The 14,743-nt window shown below is 42.9% G+C and overlaps 1 protein-coding gene across 1 annotated transcript in view; it reads left to right on the plus strand.

The window, feature by feature from the left end:
• The window catches only part of ADCY4 (adenylate cyclase 4), a 57,668-nt gene that overhangs the window by 25,695 nt on the left and 17,230 nt on the right, over positions 1-14,743 (plus strand). The window contains exons 9-13 of the mRNA XM_032236393.1: positions 909-993; positions 2,692-2,829; positions 4,930-5,037; positions 5,156-5,340; positions 14,105-14,189. Coding sequence (XP_032092284.1) covers positions 909-993; positions 2,692-2,829; positions 4,930-5,037; positions 5,156-5,340; positions 14,105-14,189 — 601 coding nt within the window. The remainder of the gene's footprint in view (positions 1-908; positions 994-2,691; positions 2,830-4,929; positions 5,038-5,155; positions 5,341-14,104; positions 14,190-14,743) is intronic.

Here is a 14,743-nt window from a genome sequence, read left to right on the forward strand (position 1 = left end):
GTCCATCCAGCACACCATGTAGAAATAGAGGAAGAAATAAGACCAGGTTATTTGAGGGACTGCCTCATCCCACTGGGAGTGGCCCATACCACTCGTGCCGATAGAGAATGCATGCTGTGGGTCCTCTAAGCCCAATTATTCCGGCTGGCAGGGTGCAGGAGGAGGGCCTTCTCTGCTGTTGCTCCTGCCCTCTGGAACATCTTGTCCCCCAATGTGAGGTTGGCCCCAACCCTCCTATCCTTTTGTAAAGGCCTAAAGATGAGGCAGAACAGTGCAATGGAGATAGTCGGTTGAGTAATAACACCTGTCTTCCACACCTTCCCCACGCTCCCCTTGTGTCCTTGGTTTTAATGGCTGATTTTAACTTTTTATGTTTTAGCTGTATATATAACTGAAAGCCTCCCAGAGGTACCCTATTATAAGATGGGCAGCCAATAAATTTAATTAATTATCTCACAGAAAGCTTTAGAGAAGGATAGAACTAGTCAGGGTTTTTCTGCTGTTTCTGTGCCCCAAATGAAAGAAGATTCAGTTTCCCTTCCAAATTTTCCAGAACATAAGGTTGACCCATAGGATAGTCATGTAGCTTCACGCTCATTAGAAAAGGAACAGATGGAGAAATCTTGCTGATTCTAATCTAAATAATTGCACTGATGTGAACTTCCCAAGCCATGGATTACTTGCCCGCTGACATGCTAAAGGCGATTCCTGAAATTTTCCTAAAACTGGGCACGTGCACGGAGCAAAACACACAATCACTGAATCTATTGTTAATCCGGCAGGATCCCACCACTGCATAGAATGCCAGGAGGTCATTATTTCTTCTTCAAGATCAATAAAAGCAAAAATGAACATTGAATTACACAAACACCAGCCAACTGGATTCCTTGTTTATTCTTTCCATCCAGAACAGAAGCACTGGGGATCTCCTATGGAATTTCTTTCTTCTTGTTTCTCCTCCTCCTTCTCACCTGCTTTTCTGGTCACCTGGCGGTAAGTCTCTGGGGGGGATACCTCAGAGGAGAAACCTCATGGAGATCTTTAATCAGGCAATGAGCAGGATCATTGTAGCTTTGTAGTCCATTGTATTTTTATAGTTTTGGGAACAAAGCTTCTGCGGACAAATTTAAAAGATGGCCATATTTTTAGGGCTGATTGGAAGGGACTGATTGCCTCTGGGGTTGGGTTTTGAAGTTGTAATCTCCATGTGGAGCAAGGTCATTTTTGAAAAGTATCAAAAGTGTTTAAGCCCTCTTATGTTTTCTCCCTTGGACTCAGCAAAGGTGAGGTGTGAGCACATTTCTACAGGAGAGACATGAGCAAAGAAGAAAGTCATGTCTTACCTGCAATCCATATTAAAAATACAACTAGGGTGGTATATGACTTTGGGTGCACCTCCTACTTGGGAGAAGTAGTTTACAAAATCCCCGCATAGATGTTATAACTTCTTCTTGTGCCATATCCGTCATCATTTGCCTTCAATCATTCCCTGGAAGATTAAGTAAAGTATGGCGTATTTTTCCGGGTGTCACATCAAAAGTCCAAAATATTCCAACTTTCACTTTTTAATGGTTTTGATGATTTCCTCTTTGGCTTTCCCAGGCAACTTATCACCTATTATGCAAATAGATGTTACATAACCATACCTAATTGTCTAAAAGCCTTAACAAAGCTGTTATAAGGACATGGTTTGCCAAAGTGGGTAAGATGCTCCCACATAATTGGGTCCAAGGGAAGGAACAAATACAGTCATAATTCTGTGTATTAATTTATTGTATTCTTGTCCCCATATTGATGACTTTGATTGTATTGATGGGTACCAATAAAGGAGAATATTAGTAGCTCAGGAGTCCTTGGTGTTCTCTGAGCATGGTTGTTTTCTGTTAATCTAGACCAGCACTGATGATGTTGCCTTAACAGGGATGGGATTCAGCTGGTTCGGAACAGTTCAGGCGAACTGGTAGTTCCTGTGATTAGTTGGCCCCGCCCACTCACCCCTGCACTAGTTTGTCCTACATTTCCTTTGTTTGAAGCCCAGCTGATAGGCATGGCAGAATGGATTGCCGCCCCTCAGCTGTTTTACTTACCAGAGCTGCAGTAGAAGGTAGGCTTTAGAACTGTTTTCAAATGCAATGCACATGTGCGGATCAAACTGGTTGTTATACCAGTTGAATCCCACCACTGGTTACCTAGTTTGGGTAATGAAATACCTGCAAGAAAACAACCCAGCTCACAGGACATAAGGGCCCCTCGCAAATTGATGAGTTTGGGCTATTTTTTTTTTTTATGTGAGCTCCATTTTATTTTGTTTTGTTTTGTTTAATGAAAAGTAAATTATAGTTCCCATGCACAAACAAATAGAATGGGATGGGATGGGATGGGATGGGATGGGATGGGATGGGATGGGACGGGACGGGACGGGACAGGACAGGACAGGACAGAATATGGAATGGAATGGAATGGAATAGAATAGAATAGAATAGATTGTATTTATTGGCCAAGTGTGATTGGACACACAAGAAATAAAAATAGTATAAGCCAATATGGCTTTTTTTCTGTTGGGAACTATTATTGCTTTTTTTAAAATAGATTTTCCAATGTCAGGAGAAGATTGTTGGAGTAGTAAGAGAAAGGAATCTAAGATTTTGGCTCTATGGATGCTTACATCATTTTTTCCCCCCCTGCACACAGAAATGTTTCCTGAAAGGTCCCAAGATCTTCTATTGGGTTCCATCCATCTTGGCCAATGTTTGCACTCAACCATGGCTACGTGTCTCCTTGGGTATCATCACTATTCTTGTGGTTCTCACAATGTCAGTGTTGAACTTGGTACGTCGCTAGTGAATGGGAAGGAGAGGGAAATAGAATATTTGGGGGAGGAGGAAGAGGAAAGGTTCAATATGCCTGGGAAGAACTCCTTGTAGCACGGGAGAGCCAAAGGACATTTAATTTTAATGTGGAGTTGCCAATCCGTACTAAGAAGCTTCATGGATGAAAGAATGAATTACATTCTTTGCGAGGTGGCACATTAGTTAGTGTGCAGTACTGCAGGCTACTTCAGCTGACTGCTAGCTGCAGTTCGGCAGTTCAAATCTCACCCGCTCAAGGTTGACTCATCCTTCCATCCTTCCAAGGTGGATAAAATGAGGATCCAGATTGCTGGGGGCAATGTGCTGTGTCTATAAACTGCTTAGAGAGGGCTGTAAAGCACAGGGAAATGGTATATAAATCTAAGTGCTATTGCTCGTTAACAGCCACTGTGGTGCAGTGGTTAGAGTGCAGAACTTCAGGCTACTTCAGCTAACTGCTAGCTGCAGTTCGGCAGTTCAAATCTCACCAAGCTCAACGTTGACTCAGCCTTCCGTCCTTCTGAGGTAGGTAAAATGCGGACCCAGATTGTTGGGGGCAATAGGCTGACTTTGTAAATCACTTAGAGAGGGCTGTAAAAGCACTATGAAGCGGTATATAAGTCTAAGTGCTATAGTGCTATTGTTTTTCAAAAGCAAAGTTTCTTCCAAGCTGTGCTTGAATTATAGATGTTATATTTTTGGCGTTGGGTCCACTGTAGATTGCCACTGCCTTCTTTCAGGATGCTTTGTCAATTTCCAGTCCAGCTTTGTAATAGTGGCGAACATCTGCAGCTCGGGTATAGGATGAGGATGAAAGTTCGTTCTCCGAACGTGTGGGTTGGTTTCTGAACATTTTGTTACCAGGCTAGGTAATGTCTTCAGTGGAGTTTAGGGGCTCCTCTAAACTCTGCTGGAGATTTTACCTTGCCTGGTAATGAAATGTTCAGAAACCAACCCATAAGATCAGAGAACGAACCTCCACCCTCTTCCTAGTTTAACCTATGCCTCTGAGATCTCCTGTTACCCTTCCATGTAAGGCAGGGGTGGGAATTCAAAAATTTTAGCAACCGGTTCTCTGCCCAGTTGCTGGGTGGGTGTGGCCTACTCAGGCTCCTGCACCATAGCAGGGGGGTGTTTTCACCCTCCCCAGGCTTCAAAGGCTTTCTTTGAGCCTCTGGAAGGGTGAAAATGGCTTTTCCTGGGCTCTGAGTCCCTCCGGAGGCCAAAAATGAGCTCATTTTTGGATTCTGGAACTTCACCCTCTCAGAGCCTCCACAAGGGCCCTACACTTACCTGACATCCAAAACAGGCCATGTGGAGACTCCTGTGATGGGAGGGGATGCAAGGGGTGAGCGGGGCCAGCCAGTGCTTGCAAATACTGGTTCAGTGAACCAGATGTAAAATTAACATCCGGTTCGCCCAAACCGGTCTGAACCAGCTAAATCCCACCCCTGATCTAAGGATCGCTCCGTCTAACCTTGTTGCAGCCAAGGTTGCTTGATGTGCAATCAATTCAATCTGCATGGGGATAAAAGCATTAGCAATGGCCATGGCACTTAGATTTATATACCGCTTCACAGTGTTTTTACAGCCCTCTCTAAGTGGTTCACAGAGTCAGCCTATTGCCTGCAACAATCTGGGTCCTCATTTTACCCACCTGGGCCAGGCACCTTAAGCCTGGTGAGATTCAAACTGCCAAATTGCAGGTAGCCAGCAGTCAGCAAAAGTAGCCTGCAGTACTGCATTCTAACCACTATGCCACCGTAGCTCAATGGCTGCTATTAATCCTCTACCTGGCCTTTACTCCAGTAATCTGAATATAAAAGATACTGCAAGGGTTCAGGATGGAGGAATCTGATGGAGGAACAATGCTCCTTCTCTGGCCATTGATAGAGGCCACTGTGGTACTATATATTGCTTTTACCATAGTGATGCTATTCCTGAGAAACAGACGGAGGTTGTAGAATCCCTGGCAAATTGGCCAAATCTAAGTCATGCATTTCCTCTGGTATCTAGTCCAGAGCAGAAGAATTTCTATCCCCTCCTCCCTTCTAATGTGCTCTCTAATTCTGCTTCCTAGTTCTTTATGCCAGAAACCTCATGCTTTGTGAAGCTTGAAAATTCTACCTTATCAAGCATGAATACTGTACAGGAATTCTCTCGGTTTAACTCCCTCTTCAGTGTGCCGGTAAGGTTGAGCGCTTTAATCAATTCTCTTCTTTTCTTTTGATTAATGGATCTACCAATCTCACCAATAGCTTCTCTCTTCCTTTCTCCCTCTCTCTCTCCCTCCCTCCCACCCTCAGTATTATATCTACTGCTGTGTCCTGGGATTCCTCTCGTGTTCCCTCTTCCTCCACATGAACTTCGAGCTCAAGTTGACCATGCTGATACTGTGCCTTGTTGGCTACAATGTGCTCTTCCTTCATACCCATTCCTGGCTCTCTGACTGCTATGTTTCTCAGCTCTACCGTAATCAAACTGCACTCAGGTAATTAGCCCTCATGGAATTCTCCCAGAATAAAAGCAGAAGCGAAGACTACTAGTTATCCTTCTTTGTTAGTTCCCCTTCCTGCTTTCTGGGTTGGATGCCTGCCATTTTAATGGCACATGGTATAAGTGGTGCAGGAAAGAGCAACAGAAATGATCAAGGAGTTGTAGCAACTTTCTTCCAACATTGGCACCATCACCACCTCCAATTTAAAAGCTGATTAACAGACCAAGTTATGCTTTGGGAGATATTTAGGGATAATTAGGGGACTGGAAGCTAAAACATATGAAGAGTGGTTGCAGGAACTGGGTATGTCTAGTTTAATGAAAAGGAGGCCTAGGGGAAACATGATAGCAGTGTTCCAATATCTCATGGGTTGCCACAAAGGGGAAGTCAAATTATTCTCCAAGGCACCTGAGTGTAGAACAAGAAGCAATGGGTGGGAACTAATCAAGGAGAGAAGCAACTTAGAGCTAAGGAGAAATTTCCTGACAGTTAGAACAATTAATCAGTGGAACAATGTGCCTCCAGAAGTTGTGAATTGTCCAACACTGGGAGTTTTAAAGAAGCTGTTGGATAGCCATTTGTCTGAAATAGTTTAGGGTTTTCTGCCTAAGCAGAGGGCTGGACTAGAAGACCTCCAAGGTCCCTTCCAACTCTGTTATTCTATTCTATGTTTAAAGATGATGCCCATTGTTATGTGGCTTTTAAAGGAAGATTAGATTAATGGTCAGATATTAGTTGGGGCCATTGCCTTTGAAGGTTTCACAGAAAGTCATGATCCAAGAAGATAGTATGAATATCCATTACTGGAGAGTAACAACACAAATTTATTGACTGTTTAAGGAAGTCTCCAAAACATTAGGCTAGGGAACTTTTGGAAATCTGATTCTGGATTAAAAGGACTTTTGGTTTCATCCAAGAGGTGTGTTCATGTGTTCTTATAACAGGGTTGCTGTAGAACTGAGGCAAATATTCTTGATATTATGTGACTTTGATGGTTTCTTCTGGATGGTCATCTTTCACAGGTGATGAAGGAAGTATACCATTGCATCCAATAATTTAATTGCCTTCTAGTAAACCTTTTGTCTGTGTTTAGATGAAAAGTTACTTTGATATCAACTGTTCCTAGCAAACATGAATCACCTGAACTTGATTTCACTGAAGAACAGATTCAGATGATTAGGAACCACTTACCGTATTTTTCAGAGTACAAGATGCACCAAGATTTTGAAGAGGAAATTTTTTTTTTAAAAAAAAGCACTCTGCAGATCTTCCAAAAATGGCCTGTTTTTCGTGAAACGGCCTGTTTTTTGTCCAAAAAATGATATGCATAGCCTTTAGGAGGCTTATGGAGTGCTCCTGGAGGCTGGGGAGGGGGGGGGGCAAAAATAAGCAAAGAAAACTGCTGGTTTTTCACTCATTTTTGCCCTCCCCACCCCCCAGGAACACTCTGGAAGCCTTCCAAAGGCTATGCACAGCCATTTTTGCAAAGGGGAGGGGTTTCGGGAGGCTAAAAATGCTGTATTCAGTGTATAAGATGCACTCTGATTTTTACCCTCTTTTTTGGGGGGAAAGGTGCATCTTATTGGGGGTGTCAAAATGATTGCTGGATGCATCACATGCAGGCCACGCCCACCCTGGCTCCACAAAGGCAAAAAAAGTCACAATACTGTCAGGCCTATTGGGGTTGTTACTTGGAACCATGGCAGATACAAGATGTGACACGATCAGGTTTGACCGCTGTGACTTAGATGCTTAGTATGTTTATCACAACACAAGGGTTTCAGTTGTAGCTTGTGGGTTTGAAATTATGTCAGACTTTCTTTTTTTTTTTTTTTTTTTTAAGATTTTATTGGTAAAAAGAAAATACAACATCCATAACTTGTAACAAACAATACAACTACATTTCGAGATATTCCCATACTATCAAATCATTATAAACATCAAAGGTTAGGTATCTTTCCCTCCCTCTTTTCTTCCCTCCCCCCTTACTTCCTTCTCCCCTGCCTTCCCTCCTTTCTTTTCTCCTTTTCTCCTTTCCTTCCCCCTCCTTTCCCTCCCTCGCTCCCCCCTCCTTCACACATACCTTCCCTCCTTCCCTGCCTCTTTCCCTCCTCCTTCCTTTTCTCTTAATCTCCCTCCTTTCCTCCCTCCTTCCCTCCTTCCTTTCAACTCTCCTTCTCTCTTTCTTTCCCTCCCTCTTTCCCTCTTTACTACCCTCTCTTCTTCCCTCCCTCCTTCCTCCCCCAGTTTCTTCTCTTTCTTCTCTCCTTCTTTCTTCCCACCTTCTTTCCCTTCTCTTCTTTCTCTTCCTCCTCTTTCTTCCCCCCTTCTTCTGCCTTTCCTATTCCTCTCCTTTCTCCTCTCCATCCTGACTTCCCTACTATCCTCCTTCCCTCCCTTCTAACCTTTGTTACATTTGCATATTTTCCTCTGCTGAGGACAATCTGGTTCTCTTTCCCTTTCCTTGCTTGAAGAGGCAAGGATTATACGTCTTCTCGCCTCATCTAAAATGAAGTTTGATCACTAATTTCATGCAGGTAATTATAGCGAATTTCCTATCAGCTTTTTAAAGTTTTCCCAGCATTGTAGCGTGACAAAATTGCTCGACGGTGGGTTCTCGCCCCTGATACATTTCTCCTTTCGTTTATCTCTCAGTTGTTGTATATTGTTCATTTGAGTTATTGGTTTAATCGTGATAGGTTAGTTAGCTATCTCTTTTTATGTCTAGGTCTTCACTGACTCATCAAGCCATTTGTATAGCTTCTCCCAGACTGTATAAAAGTCTGTGTCTTCTTTGTCATTAATTCGCATCGTCAGTCTGTTCATTTCTGCTAGTTCTAAAATTTTATTCATCACCATAGTGTTGGTGGGGGCATTTTCACTCTTCCAGCACTGTGCGTAAACAATCCTTGACGCTGTCAGAATATGGACTAGGAGGTATTGGTCAGATTTGCAAATTTTTTGATCTATTATTCCTAATAAGAAAGTTTCCGGCTTAAAGCATAGTTTAATTGACAGGATTCCATTCAGCCATCCTAGTATTTGCTTCCAATATGCTTTGGCTACCGGACACGTCCACCACATATGGTAGTACGTGCCCAGCACCGTTTTACATTTCCAGCATATGGCTGAAACTTTTGAAGACATTTTCGCCAGTCTTGTCGGTGGAAGATGCCAGCGGTAGAACATTTTATATATATTTTCTTTATAGGCCGTCGACTTTGTCAATTTTAGATTCCATTCCCAGACTCTTTCCCAGTCGTCTAGATCTATTGAATGGCCGATGTTTTGGGCCCAGGTTACCATGACTTCTTTTACTCTTTCTGCTTCCGTTTTTCGAATCAGTAAGCAGTTGTATATTTTTGAAATTAATTTCTCATCTGGTCCAATTAAAATTTTATCTAATTCCTGGTTCTTGTTCTGGAAGCCAGGTTGTGCTAGATCGAATTTATGTTTGTTTTGAATTTGAAGATATGGCCACCAATCGATGTTTATTCCCTTATCAGCCAAATTTTCCCTGGGGTTTAGTTTGTTTTGGTCGTCTAGCAACTGTTGGTAGGTAACAATTTTTTCCAAGTTTATCAAATTCGGGTATATCAGGGCTTCCGTCGGAGATATCCATTTAGGTAGTTGCGTATAGTATCTCCTTCTAATTTCGAGCCAGTCCTTAATCAATACCCCCCTTAAATGGTGACTACTAAAATAATTGTGGATTTTATTTCCCTCGCACCATAAGTAGTTGTGCCACCCGTATTGCAGGTCGTGGCCCTCTATTGTTAAGATTCTTTTATTAGCTAACATTACCCATTCTTTTATCCACATAGTTGTTGCTGCTTGATGATATGTTTTCCATTCCGGTAATCCCATTCCCCCTTGAGTTCTTTTATCCTGCAGGTGCATATATTTTATTCTGGGCTTTTTACCATTCCATATAAAGTTTCGAATCATTTTGTCCAAATCATTATAAAATTTTTCCCCTAGCTTAACCGGTGCCATTTGAAATAGGTAGAGGATTTTTGGGAGAACATTCATTTTAATTACTGCGACTCTTCCCATCAGTGATAGTTGTAGTTTTGACCAGGTTTTTAAGTCCTTTTGGGTATTCTGTAACAACTTATCATAGTTGTCTTCTTTTATGGAAGAGCACTTCGCAGACAGCCAGATCCCTAAATACTTAATTTTTTTAGTTACCTTTAATTCCATTGTTTCCTCTAGTTCTCCAATCTGGTTTTTGGGGAAATTTTTTATAATCATTTTTGTTTTTTTCCTTGTTTATTTTTAAACCGGCCACACACCCAAAGTTCTCAATGTCCTTCATCAAATTCGGTCCTGAAAGTAAGGGGTCTTCCACGATAAAGACCATGTCATCCGCGAAGGCCTGTACTTTATATTGTTCTTTTTTTATGGTCAGGCCCCTAATTTCCTGATTTGATCTTATCCGATTTAAAAGGACCTCTAGAGACGTAATAAATAGTAGTGGGGAGAGCGGGCACCCTTGTCTAACACCCTTTCCAATTTGTATCCTCTCCGTTAGTTCCCCATTGACTATAATATTTGCAGATTGCCGTGAATATATAGATTCTATAATCTTAATAAATTTATCGCCAAATTTCATCATTTTTAGTTGAGTGATTAGAAAGTTCCAATCTAGGTTATCAAAGGCTTTCTGAGCGTCGACAAAGATTAATGCGAGTTGTTTCTCGGATCTTGTTTGATAGAATTCCAGGGTGTCCATTATTATTCTTGTATTGTTTCTAATATGTCTTTTTGGGAGAAAGCCGTTTTGATCCGAATGGATACTTTGATTTAATATTATTTTTAGTCTTTCCGCCAATATTGATACAAAGATTTTGTAATCTGCATTTAACAGGGATATGGGTCTATAATTTTGGACCTTGCTACTGTCCGCCTCTGTCAGACTTTCTTACTTTGTTCTTTCTTAGGTGGGAATTAAGGGAAGTAGTACTCCTCAAATATATTATTTTTTCCCCCACACTTGGAAAGCTAATGAACCTGATTTATAACCTCGAAGATTGCGATGGTATAGATCGATAATGGTGAGCCTTTTCGGCACGAAGTGGTCAAACCAGAATGTGTGTGAATGCATGTGCCGGTGTTCTGGCGCCCACAAAGACTAACTGGCCAATGCACATGGTTGTTTTTTGGCTGTTTTTCAAGTCATTTTCAGACCACTATTGACCTAACACCTACAAAGCAGCCTGAAAATGGCCCGAAAATCAGCCTGAAAACAGCCAAAGAACAGGCTGTTTTTTGAGCCATTTTTAGGCAATTCTCTGGTGTTCCAGTACCCATGAAGACCAATATCAACATGTCCTCTGGAAACCAAAAGAGCAGCTGGTGAGGGCACGCATGCACACAGAGAGGGCTCTATGTGCCACCTTTGGCATACAATACAATACAATACAATAGCAGAGTTGGAAGTCAGTTGCCAAGGGTCTGATTTTCATTACATGACCAACCGGATTTTATCATGGATTTTAGTTTTTATGTATTATTTTATGCTAGAATTTTTAATTGTATAGTTACTGAGTGATTTTATTTAAATAATAATACAATAGCAGCATTGGAAGGTACCTTGGAGGTCTTCTAGTCCAACCCCCTACACTAGGCAGGAAACCATAAACCACTTCAGACAAATGGTTATCCAACATCTTCCTAAAAACTTCCAGTGTTGGAGCATTCATAACTTCTGAAGGCAATTGTTCCACTCATTAATTGTTCTAACTGTCAGGAAATTTCTCCTTAGCTCTAAGTTGCTTCTGTCCTTGATTAGTTTCCACCCATTGATTCTTGTTCTGCCCTCAGGTGCTTTGGAGAATAGTTTGACTCCCTCTTCTTTGTGGCAACCCCTGAGATATTGGAACACTGCGATCATGTCTCCCCTAGTCTTTCTTTTCATTAAACTAGACATACCCAGTTCCTGCAACCGTTCTTCATATGTTTTAGCCTCCAGTCCCCTAATCATCTTTGTTGCTCTTCTCTGCACTCTTTCTAGAGTCTCAACATCTTTTCTACATCATGGCGACCAAAACTGAATGCAGTATTTCAAGTGTGGCCTTACTAAAGCATTATAAAGTGGTATTAACACTTCACGTGACCTTGATTCTATCTCTCTGTTTATGCAGCCTAGAATTGTGTTGGCTTTTTTGGCAGCTGTTGCACACTGCTGGCTCCTATTTAAATGGTTGTCCACTAGGACTCCAAGATCCCTCTCACAGTTACTATTATTGAGCAAGGAACCACCTATACTGTACCTGTGCATTTCTTGCCTAAATGTAGAACCTTACTCTTTTCACCATTGAATAAGGTATGCGTGCCATAGGTTCACCATCACGGGTATAGATAAAACATTACTGATTTATTTTGTTCATAAAAGTGCAAAGCATACATATTTTTGTGCGTGCTAATGTTGTTGAAAAAATTGAAATGAAACAAGCAAGCAAACCAAGAAAAATGATATGAAACATAATTGAAACCAACACTTTGCAGAATTGTCCTTGTCACCTGGCCCTCAATTATAGAAAAAGGAGAAGTGCAAGCTCTTCTGCAGAATGGACTATGTAAATTAAGGCATTCACAAGAATCACAAGTCACAGCAAGAGACATTTGTTTCCCTCATCTTTCACCAGGATTATACAAGTCCTGCTATCCATGATAGGGAGTGAAGGTTATATTACCTTGATTGATGGGTGCCCGTGGATTTTTTTTGTGTTTCGAAAGCGGATTATGTATGTTTAACAGGTTAACAGAGTTGGCAGGGACCTTATAGTCATCTAGTCCAACCCCCTGCTCAAGCAGGAGACCCTATACCATTTCTGTAAAATGGCAGTCCAATCTCTTACTGAAAGCCTCCAGTGATGATGAAGCTCCCACAACTTCCAAAGGCAACTTCTGTTCCACTGGTTGATTGTTCTCACTGTCAGAAAGTTCTTCCTTATGTCTAGGTTGAATCTCTCCTTGGTCAGTTTCCATCCATTATTTCTTGTGTGGCCTTTGGGAAATAGCTTGACCCCCTCCTCTCTGTGGCAGCCCCTCAAATATTGGAAGGAATGAAATGATTCTTAGTTTCTTCACCTTTCTTTCTTTTTCCATGCAACAATGCATTGCATTACTTGGCTATGAAAAGGATTTGGGTGACCACAAGCCAAACATGAGGCACCAATGTGATGCAGTTGCTAAAAAGCCGAATGCTATCTCAGGGGGCCTTTAGAGGAGCATAAAGTCCAGTTCACAGTAAGCCATTGTTCCAACTTGGGATAAAGCTCTGATGCCATTCACCATACTGTGTCTAGGTTTGGTCATGTTAATTTATAGGAGAGACTACTGCCAACTTAGCAGTTTTAAAGCACCTAAAAAATGCAAGTGGAAAAATAGGGACCACCTTTGGTGGGAAGGTAACAGCCTTCTGTGTGCCTTTGGCATTTAATCATGCTGGCTACATGACCATGGAGACATCTTTAGACAGTGCTGGTTCTTTGGCTTTGAAACAGAAATGAGCACAACACTCTAGAGTCAGGAACAACTAGCACATATGTGCAAAGGGAACCTTTATCTTTACCTTTATTGGATTTTGATTATGCATACAAAAACATCCCTTCCACTGCCACTGAAGCTTTGGCTGCCCCCCACCGGCCCACAGAATCAAAAAGGCTGGGGACCCCTGCCATTGGTTTCTCTTGTCAAATTAAAAAAACTGGATATGGAGCAATATTTGGGCCTGGGTATTTGAGAGACCGCCTACTGCCAATTACCTCCACTAGACCAATACGATCGCATCGATTAGGCCTCCTCCGAATTCCATCTACTAGCCAGTGCAAACTGGCAACTACCCGGAGGAGAGCCTTCTCGGTGGCTGCTCCGACCCTCTGGAACGAACTCCCCGTGGAGATTCGGACCCTCACCACCCTTCAATCCTTCCGCGCCGCTTTAAAGATCTGGCTGTCCCGGCTGGCCTGGGGTTAAGATTTCAACCCCACCTGAATTGTGTGACTGTTGTGTTCTCTTTTAATATGTTGTATTGTTTCCATATTGGAATACTGTTTGTCTTTTCCCCCCTCCCTTTTGAATTGTGAGCCGCCCTGAGTCCCCCCAGGGAAAAGGGCGGCATACAAATAAAGGAAATTCAAATTCAAATTCAAATATTTAACCCACCGCTAGACTGGTAAAGACCCGGCCCATTTAGAAATGGATTCCTGTTACTTTGGCAAAGGTTATCTGAGGGTGTGTGTGCAATTGCCAGGGGTGGGCTGCTACGGGATCACCTGGGTTCGGGAGAACCCATAGCTAACGTTATGGCCAGTTCGGAGAACCTCCAAATCCCACCCCTGGCTGGCCCCACCCACCCTGCCCCTCTCACCCCTCCCCTTCCAGGAGTCTCCGCATGGTCCATTTTGGATGTGAGGTAAGTGTAGGCCCTGGGCAGAGTCTCGGGGAAGGGGGGAAATGGGTCTCCTGGAAGTTCCAAAAGGCCTCCCGGAGGCCGGGAAAGGCAGTTTTCGCCCTCCCAGAGACTCAAGGAAAGCTTCTGGAGCCTGGGAAAGGCGAATCCCCCCTCCCCGCCCCATGGTGCAGGAGGCCAAATAGGCCACACCCACTAAGCAATCGGGAAGAGAACCTGGTGCTGAAATTTTTGGAGCCCACCCCTGGCAATTGCTATGGTAACTCTCGATGAACATATTGTGCTCCAGAAGGTCATTTTAGAGGAGGAATGATGTTCTCTGTAACTCCATTCTTTCAGACCTGGGGTGCTGAAGGAGCCCAAGGTGATGGGAGCATTCTCATTCTTCATTTTCTTCTTCACCCTCTTGGGTCTGGCTAGACAGGTGAGTTCCCTCCAGTTTCCACTTTAATTCAGGTTGTGAAAACTATTTTTTTTGGTTGCTGTCTTTCAGTGATCTCCATGTCTCATAAGCTTAGGGCTAGGTGCAGGCATGAAATCCTCTTACCTTCGCTACCTGGTTTGGAACCAGGACCACGCACATGTTTGCTTCGCTCACGCGCAGTGCTTCTGCGCATGCGCAGAGCATCTGTGATGACATATGGGTGGGTGGGTGGGCGGAGCCTCCCATCGCTGTCGCTACCAGTTCGCCCGAACGGGGGTGAACTGGCAAAATACCACTTCTGGCTGGGTGACAATACTGAGCCTGCCCCATTTCTCATCTGTAATAGAGAAGAACTTCCTGGTAGGACCAACACAAGTACAGGATTATCACATAAGCTTTGGGTTGGGTGACATAAGCTTAGGCAGTGTTGGGATTCAACCAGCTTGCACCCATTCGGGAGAACTGGTTGTTAACTTCCTAAGCAATTCAGAGAACCGGTTGCTGGAAGAAATCTCATTTTGATTTTTTTCCCACTTTACCGGGCTAATCCTGTA

This window comes from Thamnophis elegans, chromosome Z, assembly GCF_009769535.1.
Source record: "Thamnophis elegans isolate rThaEle1 chromosome Z, rThaEle1.pri, whole genome shotgun sequence".
Taxonomy (NCBI): Eukaryota; Metazoa; Chordata; class Lepidosauria; order Squamata; family Colubridae; genus Thamnophis; species Thamnophis elegans.